Source organism: Phocoena phocoena, chromosome X (assembly GCF_963924675.1).
Source record: "Phocoena phocoena chromosome X, mPhoPho1.1, whole genome shotgun sequence".
Taxonomy (NCBI): domain Eukaryota; kingdom Metazoa; phylum Chordata; class Mammalia; order Artiodactyla; family Phocoenidae; genus Phocoena; species Phocoena phocoena.
Window position 1 is genome coordinate 90,517,947 of NC_089240.1, and position 15,708 is coordinate 90,533,654.

At 38.1% G+C, this 15,708-nt stretch overlaps 1 protein-coding gene across 1 annotated transcript in view; it reads right to left on the bottom strand.

Moving 5' to 3' along the window:
- RBM41 (RNA binding motif protein 41) overlaps positions 1 to 15,708 on the bottom strand; it is a 65,589-nt gene that overhangs the window by 48,911 nt on the left and 970 nt on the right. Inside the window, exons 2-5 of the mRNA XM_065900236.1 lie at positions 13,583 to 13,699; positions 12,828 to 13,020; positions 11,940 to 12,144; positions 9,982 to 10,053 (exon numbers count right to left, since the gene is read on the bottom strand). Of these exons, the coding sequence (XP_065756308.1) occupies positions 9,982 to 10,053; positions 11,940 to 12,144; positions 12,828 to 13,020; positions 13,583 to 13,699 (587 nt within the window). The remainder of the gene's footprint in view (positions 1 to 9,981; positions 10,054 to 11,939; positions 12,145 to 12,827; positions 13,021 to 13,582; positions 13,700 to 15,708) is intronic.

Below are 15,708 nucleotides of genomic sequence, written 5' to 3' on the forward strand. Positions count from 1 at the left end.
CTGTCCACATGGCCAGAGCTTTGTGTGTGCTCAGGAAAGACCTGAAAAATCCGTAAGCTCTCACCACTGACTAATATTGAGTTTCTGCGCAAGCAGGGAGTAAAGGCTACAATGGAGTTATCAGCTGCTTAGCTGACTGTTGAAGATGTCTTCAGCTTACATACAAAGTCCATTGGTACTGGGAAATCCCTCAGTACTGGGAAAAGTACTAGTTCTAGACATAATTAAAACATTGTGTTAAGTTAAAGAAGGCCATATATTATATGATTCCATTTATATGAAATGTCCAGAATAGGCAAATCCATAGGGACAGACAGTAGACCAGTGGCTGCCTGGGCTGGAAGTAGAAACAGTGACTGAGAACAATCTCTGGGGTGATGAAAATGTTCTAAAATTAGACTGTGGTAATGGTCGAACAACTCTGTTAAATTTACTACAAACCACTGAATTGTACATTTAAAATGAGTTTTATGGTATGTAAAATACATCTCAATAAATAAGTGAAAAAAAAAAGGACCCACCTACATTCTTTAAGAAACTCGCTTTTTTCAAAATATGAAACTCACTTTCAAATATAACAATATAGATAGTATAAAAGTAAAATGGAGAGAAAGCAATTCTGGAATGTTGGAGTAAGGACCTCTGAAAATCTGCTGCTCCATAAAAGCAAAAAGAACACCGGCAAAAGTTGTCAAAATCAAACTTCTGATAAGTCTGGAAATTAAGTAAAGGCCTGCAACAATATGAGGAACAGCTATTCAAGAAAAACAGCTGAGTAGTAGTCAGAATAGTAAGATTTGTGGCACTTTAACTTCCATAATCCCATTTCCCTCTCTCCAGTTTTTCAGTAGCCACTATGATAGTTGTGAAAAACAGCAGCCTAACTGACACTAGAGGAAGCAGAGCAGTTCTGGTGCTCCCCAAAAGCACCATCCTCAGAGAACTGTCACTGTTTGACTTTCCTAGCACCTCAATGAAAAGCTACACTCTGAGGGTTTGTCTTTGACTTGGTTCATATCTCACTCTGTGGAACAGCCCATCCCTAGATCATGTCAAAACCAATCAGTGGGGCTTGTTTAACACTGCAGCTGCTTGAGATGGCATTATCAGTTGGAGCTAACAAGAGGCTGACAAAAAAAATACTTAAAAGGAAACATAAGGAATACGAAACATAGGGAAATCACACTTCCTGCTTTCAAAATATACTACAAAGCTATGGCAACTAAAACAGTATGGTAGTGGTAGTGGCTTAAAGACAGATGTATGAACCAGTGGGAAAGAATAGACAGCCGAGAAATAAACTACACATGTATGGTCAACTGATCTTTGACAAGGGTGCCAGGAATACACAATGGGGAAAGGATAGTCCCTTCAACAAATGGTGAAAAGTGGATATCCTTGTGCAAAAAAGTGAAACTGGACCCTTATCTTATGCCATTCACAAAACTCAATTCAAAATGGATTGGGCTTCCCCGGTGGTGCAGTGGTTAAGAGTCCGCCTGATGATGCAGGGGACACGGGTTCGTGCCCCGGTCCGGGAAGATCCCACGTGCCGCGGAGTGGCTGGGCCCGTGAGCCATGCCACTGAGCCTGCGCATCCGGAGCCTGTGCTCCGCAACGGGAGAGGCCACAACAGTGAGAGGCCCACGTACCACAAAAACAAAACAAAACAAAACAAAATGGATTAAAGACTTAAAAATAAGACCTGAAACTCTAAAACTCCTAGATGAAAACACAGGGGAAAAGCCTCTTGACATTGGTATTGGCAATGATTTATTGGATATAACCTCCAAAACACAGGTAACGAAAGCAAAAACAGAGAAGTGGGACTACGTCAAACTAAAAAGCTTTAGCATAGCAAAAGAAAAAATTAACAGAGTAAAAAGGCAACTTATAGAATGGGAGAAAATACAGCTGACTCTTTAACAACACCAGTTTGAACTGCACAGGTTCACTTAATGCAGATTTTTTTTTCACTAAATACATACTATAGTACTACAAGACCTGTGGTTGAATGAATCTGTAGATGTGGAACCATGGATATGGAGGGCTGAATATAAAGTTATACATGGATTTTTGACTGCTCGAAGGGTCAGTGCCCCTAAGCCCTGTGTTATTCAAGCGTCGACTGTATTTGCAAACCACATATCTGATAAGAGGTTAATATCCAAAGCATATAGGAAACACCTACAACTCAATGGCATAAAAATAAAACCTGACTAAAAAATGGGCAAAGTATTTGAATAGACACTTCTTCACAGAAGATATATGAATGGCCGATAGGTATATGAAAAGGTGCTCAACATCACTAATCATCAGGCAAATGCAAATCAAAACCACAATGAGATATCATCTCACACCTGTAAGGATGGCTATCGTCAAAAAGGTAAGAGATAACAAGCGTTGGTGAGGATCTGGAAAACTGGAACCTTTGTACACTTTGGGTGGGAATGTAAAATAGTATGACTGCTATGGAAAACAGTATGAAGGTTCCACAAAAGATTAAAAATAGAAATACCATATGATAAAGCCATCCCCTTTTGAGTATTTATCCAAAAGAATTGAAATCACAAATATCAAAGCCAAGAGTATAATGGTTGTTGCCAGGGGAAAGGGGAAAATGGGGAGTTACTATTCAATGGTTATAAAGTTTCAATAATATGAGATGACTTAAGTTCCAAAGATCTGCTGTACAACATTATGCCTATAGTTAACAATACTGCATTGTACACTTAAAAGTTTGTTAAGAGGGTAGATCTCATGTTGTATTCTTACCACAATTTAAAAAAAAAGAAAGAAAAATAGGGAATGAGATATCCATAGGGGGCTTTGAAATGTTCAGACATATTCCTGGGACTCTAGAAGGTAAGGTACACGTGCAGGGCTATGCATATGCCAAGGAAAGTGAGGGCCTGAGAAGTCACTAATCTCTCACTTATGACTGATCTTGAGGCTCTGCATAAGCAGGAAGTGAAGTTGAAGACCGAGTTGCAAACTGCCCGCCTGAGCACTGAAGGAGTGACCCAATACACACAGACACACACACACACACAGATACACACAGACACACACACACACACACACACACACACACAGCGCCTTGGTAAAGGCTGGTAGAGTTCTTGATTCAAGACATTTAAGAAAAACTCTCCAATCATTAGTGGGCCACTATGCTAATTGGACAGAGACTTCAGTGGCTTTACATGACAAAGAATTCAAAATTGACAGAATTGGTCCAGGAACATCACTAAACAAACAAATAGCAACAACAACAAACACTGGGTGGGGAGGGGTTGACTGATTTTCAGAGTTGTCACATAATATCATTTTAAATGTCTAATTTTCAACAAAAAAAATTATAAGACTGTAATGGACCGAATATTTGTGTCCCCCCAAAATTCGTATCTTGAATCCCTACACCTCAGTGTGATGATAAAAGGAGATGGGGATGTCTGAGTAGTAATTAGGATTAGATGAGGTCCTGAGAGTGAAACCCTCAGGAATGGGATTAATGCCTTTATAAGAGTCATCAGAGCTTGGTTCCTCTCTCTGCTCTCTACCATGTGAGGATCCAACAAGAATTCAGCAGTCTGCAACCCAGAAGAGGGCTCTCATCAGAACCTGTTCATGCTGGAACCCTGATCTTAGATTTCCAGCCTCTAGAACTGTGAGAAATAAATATCTGTTGTTTATAAGTCACCCAGTTTATGGTACTTTGTTATAGCAGCCTGAGATGACTAAGACAAAGACACTGAGAAAAACAAAACGAAACCCCCCAAAACCAAGAAAGTATGGTCCATACACAGGAAAAAAGAAAGAGTTGATAGAAACTCCCCTGAGGAAGCACATTGGGCTTCTCAGGAAAAAACTTTAGATCAGTTATCATAAGTTATTCAAACAATTATAGGAAATCATTTTATAAAGAAATAAAAGAATATTTCAGAATATCTTACCAAACAGAGAATAAAAATAAAGATAGAAGTTATAATAAAGAATCAAATAGAAATTTTCAAGTTGAACGGTACTGTAACTGAAATGAAAAATACACTAAAGGGGCTCAACAGGAGATCTGAGTTGACAGAAGAAAGAACCATCAAACCTGAAGATATGTCAACTACCTCATCTGACGAAGATTACTAAATTTGAGGAGCAGAAAGAAAAAAGCATGAAGAAAAAATAATAGAGCCTTGGGGACCTATGGGAGACCAGCAAGCATACCAACACATGCATAATGGAGTCTCAGAAGAAGAAGAAGGGGTAAAAAGAATATTTGAAGAGTTAATGGCTGAAAGCTTCCCCAAATTGATGAAAAACATTAATCCATACATCATAGAACCTCAACAGACTCCAAGTAGGATAAACACGAAGACACCTACATGGAGTATGTCCAAAGAGACACTAAGACAAGTAGTCAAACTGTCAAAAGCAAAAGATGAAAAACGGATCTTGAAAGCAGTGAGAAAAAAGAGGTTCACCATGGACAAGGGGTCCTGAGATTATTAGTTGACTTCTCAATAGAAATTACAAGGGGCCAAAAGGCAGTGAGATGACATATTTTATCTGCTAAAAGAAAAAGATTGCCAACCAAAAATTCAATGTCCAGCAAAAAACTATAGTTTAAAACTAAAGGAGAAATTAAAACATCCCAAGATAAACATAAACTGACAGAGTTCACCAGTAGAAGATCTGCCCTATGAGAAAAACTATAGGGAGTCCTTCAGACGGAAATAAATGGACACTAAACAGTAACTCAAATTCACACACAGACACTAGTAAATTTGACTACATAGGTAAACATTAAAGACAGTATAAACATTTTTGTCCTTGTAACTCTTGTTCCATCTGGCTTAAAAGATAACTGTGTAAAGCAATAATTATAAAACTCTGTTGGTGGGCTTAAAATCTAGAAAGATGTCATTTGTATGACAATAATAATACAAAGGAGGAAGGAGAGAACAGAGCTAAAAAGGAACAAAAAATTAAGAAATTAAGTTGGCACTTTAATACAAATTTGTTTAAGCTAAGGTGTTAATTATAATTCCCAGGGCAATTACTAAAAGAGTAACAGAAAGTAACAGAAGCAACAAGTTAATTAAAATGACATACTGTAAAAACTTATTTAATGTGAAGGAATAAACTGAATAATAGAGGAACAAAAGATACAAGACATACGGAAAATAAATCGCAAAATGGCAGATGTAAATCCTACCTTAACAACAGACTCCACTTAAATGCATTAAATATAAATTAACACTCTACATAATTGGAAGAATGGATTAAAAAATGATTTAAAAAAGAAAACATGATCTATTTGCTGTCTACAGGAGACACACTTTTTTTTGGTTTGTTTTGTTTAAAAAAAAAAAGGTTGAAAGTAAAAGGATGGAAAAAGATATTCCATGCAAAAAAGAATCAAAGTAGAACAGGGTACAAGAAATTTGAGTCTCCCTTTTTTCCTTGGTAAGTCTAGCTAAAGGACTGTGAATTCTGTTGATCTTTCCACAGAACCAACTTTTGGTTTTCTTGATTTTCTCTATTTTTTAATTCTTTTTTTCATTCATTTTTGCTCTAATCTTTATTATTTCCTTCCTTAAGCTTGATGTGGGTTTAGTTTGCTCCTCTTTTTGTAGTTTTGTTTTCATTAAACTTTATTTTTTTAGAGAAGCTGTAGGTTCACAGCAAAATTGAGGGGAAGTTACAGAGATTTCCCACATGCTCCCCTGCCCCCACACATGCTCAGCCTCCCTCATTATCAGTATCTCTCACCTGAGTGGGACATTTGTTATAAATGATGAACCTACACTGACACATCATAATCACCCCAAGTCTATAGTTACATTACCATTTACTCTTGGTATTGTATATTCTGTGGGTTTGGACAAAGTTTTGTAGTTTCTTAAGGTGGAAGTTTTGATTATAAATTTGAGACTTTTCTCCTTTATTAATATGGGCATTTACAGCTTTAGATAGCCCCTTAAGTACTGCTTCTACTGCATTCCTTAAGTTTTGTTATTTTTTTTCATTCATCTCAAAGTATTTTCTAATGTCCCTTTTAACTTCTTTTTGATTCCTTGGTTATTCAGTAGAGTGTTGTATAATTTCCACATATTTGTAAATTTCCTAAACGTCCTTCTATTATTGATTTCTAATTTCATTCCACTGTAAATAGAAGTGGTGAGAGTAGACATCTTTGTCTTATTCCTGGTATTGGAAGGAAGATTTCAGTCTTTCACCATTAACTATGATGTTAATTATTAACACAAATATATGGTCAACTGACTTCTGACAAAAATGTAAAGGCAAGTAAATGAAGAAAGAATACTCTTTTCAACAATTGGTACTGGAATAATTGGACATTCATAAGCAAAAAAATGAACTTTAACATAAACCTCACACCTTATGTAAAAAGTAAGTCAAAGTGGATCATAGATCTAAATGTAAAATATACAACCATAAAACTGTTAGAAGAAAATAAAGGAATAGGGCTTCCCTGGTGGCGCCGTGGTTAAGAATCTGCCTGCCAATGCAGGGGACACGGGTTCAAGCCCTGGTCCGGGAAGATCCCACATGCTGCAGAGCAACTAAGCCCGTGTACCACAACTACTGAGCCCACGCTCTAGAGCCCGTGAGCCACAACTACCACGTGCTGCAACTACTGAAGTCTGCATGCCTAGAGCCCGTGCTCTGCAACAAGAGAAGCCACCACGATGAGAAGCCCGCGCACTGCAACGAAGAGTAGCCACTGCTCGCCGCAACTAGAGGAAGCCCATGTGCAGCAACGAAGACCCAATGCAGCCAAAAATTTAAAATAAAAATAAAAAATAAGGTTTAAAAAAAAGAGAAAGTAAAGGAATAAATCCTTTTTCATAATCTGGTATTAGACAGAGTTCTTAGACATAAAAAAAGCACAATCCATGAAAGAAAAAATGCGTAAACTGGACTGTATAAAAATTTAAAATATTTGCATTAATGCAAAAAAATTTGTACACTGAAAACTACAATATGTTGCTGAAAGAAATTAAAGATACAAATAAATGAAATAAATGCAAAGACATTCCGTGTTCATGGACTGAAGACTTAATATTGTTAAGATGTCAGTACTGCCCAAAGTGATCTACAAATTCAAAGCAATCCTATCAAAATACCAATGACGTTTTTTGCAGAAATAGAAAAATCCAGGAATTCCCTGGTGGTCCAGTGGTTAAGACTTAGTGCTTTCACTGCTGTGGGCCTGGGTTGGATCCTTGGTCGGGGAACTAAGATCCCACAAGCTGCCCGGCATGGCCGAAAAAAAAAAAGAAAAAAGAAAAAGAAAAATCCATCCTAAAATTCATATGGAATCTCAAGGGTCCCAAACAGCTAAAACAATCTTGAAAAAGAAGAGCAAAGTTGGAGGTCTTACACTTCCTGATTTCAAAGCTTACTACAAATCTACAGTAGTTAAAACAGTGTGGTACTGGCATAAAGACAGACATACATACCAATGGAATAGAATGGAGAGCCTAGAAATACACTTTTTCATTTACAGTCAAATGATTTTCAGAGAGTATGCTAGGACCATTCAATGGGGAAAGGCAGTCGTTTCAACAAGTAGTACTGGAAAAACTGGATATCAAACATGCAAAAATGAACTTGGACCCTTTATATCATAAACAAAGTTAACTCAAAATGGATCAAAGACCTAAACATAAGAGCTAAAACTATAAAACTCTCTGAAGATAATATAGGAAAAAAGGTTTATGACATTAGATTTGACAGTGATTTACTGGATATAACACCAGAAGCACAGGGAACGAAAAAAAATTGACAAATTGGACTTCATCAAAAATAAAAACTTTTGTGCGTCAAAGGACACTATCAACAGACTAAGAAGGCAACCCACAGAATCGGAGAAAATATTTGCAAATCATATATCTGATAAGGGAGTAATATCCAGAATATATAAAGAACTGCAACTCAACAACAAACAAACAACTCATCTAAAAAATGGGCAAAAGACACCCTTGTACATTGCTGGTATGAATTTAAAATGGTATAGCCTCTATAAACAGTATGGTGGTTCCTCAAAGGATTAAACATAGAATTACCATATGATCCAGCAATTTCACTTCTGTGTATATATTCAAAAGAATTGAAGGTAGGGACTGGAACAGATAGTTGTATATCCAGGTTCACAGCAACATTATTCACAATAGCCAAAAGGTAGAAGCAACACAAGGGTCTATTGACAGATGAATGGATAAACAAAATGTGGTAGATACATACAATGAAATAGTATTTAGCCTTACAAAGGAAGGAAATTCTGACACATGCTACAACATAGATGACCTTGAAGACATTATGCTAAGTGAAATAAGCCAGACACAAAAAGACACTGTTATGATTCCACTTACATGAGGTACCTAGAGTATTCAAATTCATAGAGACAGAAAGCAGAATGGGGGTTGGCAGGAGATGAGGGAAAGGGAGAATGGGGAGTTAGTGCTTAATGGGTAAAAAGTTTCCATTTGGGAAGATGAAAAAGTTCTGGAGATGGATGGTTACAATTGTTGCAGAACAATGTGAATATACTTAATACACTTAAAAAATAGTTAAAATGGTCAGTTTTATGTTAGGTATATTTTACCACAATAAAAGAAAGTTTGCTCTGCAAAAGACACTGTTAAGAGAATGAAAAGGCAAGCTACACACTGAGATAAAATATTTGCAAATCATATATCCAACAGAGAATTGTGTTTAGAATACATAAACAACTCTCAAGAGTCATCAGGAAAAAATTAACAACTCAGTTAAAAAACAGCAAAAGATTTGAACTGACACTTTAGCAACAGGATATAAGGATGGCAAATAAGCATATGAAAAGATGTTCAACATCGTTAGCCATTAAGGAAATGCAAATTAAAACTACAATGAGATAAGACTTTACAGCTATTAGAATAACTAAAATAAATACCAACAATACCAAATGCTGACAGAGATGTAGAGCAACTGGAACTCTCATACATTGCTGGTGAAAATGCAAAATGGTTCAGCCACTCTGGAAAATGGTTTGGCAGTTTCTTATAAAGTTAAACAAACACTTACCATATGACCCAGTAATCCCACTCCTAGATATTTACCTTAGAGAAATAAAAATTTTATGTTCACACAAAAGCCTGTACAAGAATATTCATATCAGTATTATTCATAATCACCACAACCTGGAAACAGCCCAAATGCACTTGAATGGGTGAATGGATAGACAAACTTTGGAACATTCATACAATGGAATGCTACTCGGCAAAATGAATGATAACACAACAACTTGGATGAATCTCAAAGGCACTATGCTGAGTGAAAGAAGTCACTCTCAAAAGATTACATATTGTATGATTCCATTCATATGACGTTCTCTAAAAGACAAATCACAGTGATGGAGAATAGATCAGTGATTGCCAGGGATTATGGGTGGAGTTGGGAGTGACTATCAATGGATAGTATGAGGAAGTTTGAGGGCCACAGAGCTGTTCTCTATCCTGATTGTGGTGGTGGTTACATGAATCTATGTGATTTACATGATTTACAATTCACAGAATTGGACACATAGCCCCCCCCCCAATAAACAGGCAATTTTAAGTTCATTTCAAAAATAAAATATTAGCTATTATATCATCATCAATAGTTATACGTTACTGATTAATAAGAGTATTCAGAATTAGTTACAAAATAGGATCTAAAATTCATTAAGGTCATTTTATGTCTGGTATAATAACTTAAAGGTATAGAGAAAAATATCAACAACACTAAATGTAAAAGCTTTATTACAACTTCTACTAACTCCTCTCTTTAATATTCTGTATCAGGATAATATGCTCCCTGTGGATCATGTCCTATAAACATTGTCATATACTGAATATGGAATTAAATAAGAACTCAACTTAGAAGTCTGGGACCCTAGGTTACATTCCTAAATCTAACACTGTAAGAAAACTCTCGACTTGCCTTTTGTGCCTAATTTTATCTTCCTCTTCATTGAGGTCATGTACTTGTCTGCACTTGTCTTTTTGTGGTATGCTGTGAAGGTGTAAAGCAAGGAGTTTCAAAGATAGGAAACAGAACAGATTCATATACCACCCACCCACCCCAAATACCAGGTACTGCTTTAAGTGATTCACATGTATTAACTCTCTTAATTCTCCTAACAACCCTAAAACATAGCTACTATTAATATTCTCATTAATATTCTCATGAAGAAAATGAAGCATAGAGCGGTAACTTGCCAACATCTTATAGCTAGTAAGCGGGGGGAGCCAGGATGTTCCCAGCAGTCTGCCTCCAGAGCCCATGTTCTTAATCAGTATGCTATAATGTCTCTCCACCAAAGGCTGTTTGTTCATTCTTTCTTTCCTTCCTTCACCACTGCTCTTCCATGTCTATGGTCTCTCTGTCTCTAACAAATCATTCATTCATTCTGTTGGCTTTACCTATGGTCTAAGCATAGATGAGCCCCAATTCTATGGATCTAGTTGTGCCCTCTCCCCTGAGCTTCACTGCTGCATTTCCAACAGCCTCCTCGATATCTGCATTTGATGATCCTGCGGTCTCACAAATTTAACACGTTTAAAATCAAACTCATCATCTTTCCTCAAAATTTCCCCATAAAGGCTTCCTTAATTTTGCCGACTGTTAAATTACACAGCGTTGAAGCACCTGGGCTATCTTTGACACATTTCTCTCCACTGACCTTCATTCTCAGTCAACAAGTTTTACCAATTCTTCTTTTGTAATGTCTCTTATAATCATACCTACTTCTCTTTCCAATTCCATTGCCATCATCCTAGTCAGCTCTTCCTGCTGAAATGACTGTAATGCCTCCTAAATTGTTCTCCCTGCTTCCAGTTTTCCCTTTCGTGCATCCTACTTACTGGCCACTAGATTAATCACTTTCAAATACTGCTTTTATCGTGTTACCCCTGGCTCAAAGACCTTTAACCATATCCAAAATGACTAACTGAATAACGAACTCTGTATAGGTCTATACTACCTGCCAAATAAAGTTCAAAAATTTTAGCTTCCTTTCTAACCTTGTCTCTCACAACAACTCCAAACATGCCATAGTGCTGGCGACAACTGCTGCTAGTGAAATGCCTTTCCCTCTCCTGAAGACTTGGTGGTATTATAAGAACATTTAAATTTTACCTCTTCTGAGAGGCCATGTTCAGTAATGCCAGTCAATGCACAGTGGCCTTTTCCTCCTCTGAACTCCTACAGCCCTTAACAACTGTATCTAGCATTGTTACTAAATGTTATATGTTTCTCTCTCCAACCAGCAATTGGCACAAAGTCAGGAACCATTTCTTAAACTTCTGCATACCTTCCACAGTGCCTAGCAAAACTTACCTGTTAAACCCATTCTTTCTGGTTAAGACACACACCATTTATCTATATATTTTGTGCTAGTTTATAGTTCTACCTAAAGACCCTTCACAATCTAGCCTCACCTACCTTTCCAGCGTCATCTCCTGTCAGTCCTCACTGTGTCCTATACTTCCTGCCACACTGAACTTTTCACTGTTCCCTAGACACACCAGGTTCTTTCACAATCCTATTCCTACTCACCCACTATCTGTAGTGCCCTCTCCCCACTATTTACCTGACAAGTGCCTGTTGATCAGTCAAGACTTGGTACAAATGTCAACTCCTGACTCCCCCAATTAGACTTAGATGTTCTATCCCTGTGTCCCCTCAGCATTTTATTCACGTCTCTACAATAGCAATTTTCATGTTGTACTGCAACTAACTAGGTACATATTTGTCTCTCTCAAGGGACTATACATTCCTCAAGAGTAGCAATAGTTCATCTTTCCCCTACTCCCTTCACTAACTCTTCATAGTTAATGCCCTGATGTTAAATCTTCCTGTCAGTGAAAGAACATATCAAGTCAGTGGCGATCACATACCTTGGTAATAAAGAGCCTTGAGGAAGGAGTGACGATCAGCTCCCTGAAATAAAGAATTTTCTATTTCCATTTCTCGCCGGGTCAGCTGTTTGCTCTTTGCAAATCTCTGTGGCAGGCAAAGGATGCGCTGACGCTCTGAGATTCTTTCCTCAATATCTCGAAGACGGTTCTGTATCGCTTCAGGGGTTGCCCTAAGTCTCGCCCTCTGAAATAAGAGAAATGAGATGGCATATATCACAGAGGACACACCCTAAAAGTGACAATCTGATGCCTTAAACAAGAAAGAAAATGATCAGGGCCCAGAAATGGTCATTTACAGACATGTTAGCTAAGAAGTCAAGGAGCAGGAATACCCCGCGCTCCAGTGGTTGGGACTCTGCACTTTCACTGCCGAGGGCACGGGTTCAACATCTGGTCAGGGAAATGAGATCTCACAAGCCACGTGGCACAGCCAAAAATAAATAAATAAAATTTTAAAAAAAAATCCCATTTGTTTAGGGGAAAAAAAGTCAAGAAGCAGGGGCTTCCCTGGTGGCGCAGTGACTGAGAGTCTGCCTGCCGATGCAGGGGACACAGGTTTGTGCCCCGGTCTGGGAAGATCCCACATGCCCACGGAGCGGCTGGGCCCGTGAGCCATGGCCGCTGAGCCTGCACGTCTGGAGCCTGTGCTCCGCAACGGGAGAAGCCACAACAGTGAGAGGCCCACGTACCGCAAAAAAAAAAAAAAGTCAAGGAGCAGCTTCTCTTTTACCAAGGCCCCTATCCTAAAAACCAAAAAAGATTCAGACACAAAGCTCAGTGTTGTGAGAACTAAAAATGAAAAGGTTCTCAGTACCAAAATGAAAAGATCTTACTTTTTGTTCTCCAGAAAAAATTTGCCCCACTCACCTTTTCACCTGAAACATGGCTCTTCCAAATCAAGATTTCTGTCTCACTAAGCCCTAGTTCCCTGAGAGAAGCAGTCTCCTGGTCCTTCTCATGCAGTGTCTGGAACTGGGACAAAGTCATAGTCCCAGCTGCTTCCTTCCCAAAGGGCTTGTACATAGTACCAGGAGCAAAGCTCTCTTTCTTAGATACACATCTGCAAAACAAGCAGGAAGAGAGTAAGAACATCTTCAAGTTACCACAATTCACAGAAATGGGGCTCGCCATCAAGAGGTACAATGAAACTCAGTGGCAATTTCTCTCTCACATACTATTTCTAGGCTGAAGCACCACTGTAATGATATGGAACTCCACCAATAATCCAGGACTAATGACTGAATCAAATATTTATTTATTGGGTATCTACTACGCATCAGAGACTGTGCCAGGTACTGAGGATTAAACAGTAAAAAAGATAAAAACAATTTCTGCTTTTGTGGAAGAACTGTAGAAGAGAGGCAAGTAAACAGGCAATGATAATACTGGATTATAAGTGCTATGTATATTAAAGGAAGATACAGGAAACGTACTTAGCCCAGATGGAGTGGGATATGAGAGGCTTCCTAGAGGAAGAGACACAGAAGTAAAACCCTGCCTAATAAGTAGAAGTTTGCCAAGGAAAGTGGGCTGGGAGAGGAGTGTTACATCCAGACTTTAAGAGGCATCTGTCACCTGGAGGTGAGGGTCTATGATAGTCTGTTTGCAAAACCAATACCTACTCCTCAATGGAGACACTGGTATCAAGTTGATGCTGAAGGAGGCTTTTCAGCTGCCTCTCCCCTTCTGTTTCCAGCTCCTCCAGGACATGCTCATCACTCTTCACACAGCTATTTACCCTGGAATAGATACAAGAATATATGTGGAAAGCAGAAGAGACAGTTAATCTCAAAATATATTCTTTATCTATCTTATCTACCATTAGTGATCCCATTTGTTCAAAGACACTTCTCTATTTGTTGTCCTTTATCATTCATTCCACAAACATTAACTAAATACCTGCTTACACACAATGAATGCACTGTGCTAGGTACTGATGGAGTCAAAGATATTCAAGACAGAGTCTTTATCATCAAAAAACTTGCAATTTATTTAGGGAAAGGTAACAGATACGTATGTGTTGAGTGCATGTGCGGGGCAGAGGGGAAGAGGGGGAGAGAGAGGGAGAGGGAGGGAGGGAGGGAGAGAGAGGGAGAGGGAAAAGGACAGGGAGAGAGAGAGGGACAGAGGGAGAGAGAGAGGAAGAAAGATTTTATATCTTCTTTATGAAGCATATGCCAAATCAGTAGTTCACAGAAGAAAGATAATTGGGAGGCAAGGTAGTAAATGAAGACTTGGGAAAGGTAATTCTTACACTGGCATTTGAAGGATTGAGTATGATGAAGGAAAGAACAGGGAGAACGAGTATGAAGAGACAGAAATATGTTCTGGGGGATAATAAGAAGTTCAATTTAGCTGGCATTCATGTATGGGAGCCTTGGGAGATCATGTCAGAAGGGTAATTAGACTCAGATTGTGAATGGCCTTAAATACACCAACTAAGAGGTCTGGACCTTAATGTACACGTAGTAGAAAGCAATTTATTAGGTAGTTAAGTGACATGGTACAAGCGATGGTTTAGGAAAATGAATGTGGTTATAATAAGCCTTATGGAATAGTATGGAATAGTAAGAAAGAAACCAGAAGAACTAGTTAGGAAACTATAATTTATCAAGCATAAGGTGATGAAAGTACAAACTGGAGTGGTAATAGAAATTGAAAGGAAGGGTTAGATGAGAACGGCCTTTTGAAGGTAGGGGTAAGGGAGAAGTGAAAGATAACCCTGAATTTCAAGCTGTGTAACTGAGAAATGGGACCAATGAACTAAAGAGGAAGTTCCAGATGGACTAAATGGTTTGGGAAAGGGAAGTCATTATTGTGTTAGCCGTGTTGAGTCAACTACCTATTACAATTGAAATACCAACATGAAGTATCAGGAATGCTCGCTCCAAAGACATACTGAGTCTGAGGTGACAATGTGATACTGGCTAAAAGGAAAGTGATAGCAGAACTGTAGCATAGATAAGAGTCTGAGGCTGCATACGGAAATCTTTAGTCATCTGTGTTGTCAGGATCTGGAGCTGCGAGAGAGGAGAAGATTACCAAAGAAGGGAGTATAGAAACAAAGATCAAGGGGGTCATAACATTTTATAGCTTAAGCACTACTGTGTAGAAATCTAGGTAATGCTAATATGAGCTAACTAACCCTAAATAATGAAAAACTCTGAGTGTAAAGAAATAGCAGGACCATTTAAGTGTGCAACAAATGATTACAAAAGACAAAAACAAAGTGAGTTAATCCCATGAGGAAAATAAATATTAAATACCTTTCTTAAAAAATAGCCCTTTACTACTGGGGTTATGATGAGACGTAAAAGATGTATCTCCCATAATTATAAGCAAGATTCCCATACTTTAGACAGACTTATACCAACTTTGGGAAATTTTAAAGTATCCATAGGCCCAGGGTTTTCAAAAATTCCTTTTCAGTATCTTAATCGTTACTTATTGTTTAGAATTCTGAAAGTTCCTGCTAAGTTTAAAGTGGCTTTGAAATGAATAAACCATAGCAAAATACATCAGTACACATGAATTTCAAAAAGAAATGTGGAGTGAAAAAAAGCAAGTCACAGAAAAATTCATGTAATATGTGTCTGCGTAGAGTTGAAAATTGGATAACACTAGCAACACTTTGTTTAGATATAAATTCGTATGTGATAAAACTATTTAAAAAGAAAAAAGCAAGGGAATGATTAACGCAGAATGCTGGCTAGTGATCCCCTCAGGGATGGAAGAGAAGCACTCAGGG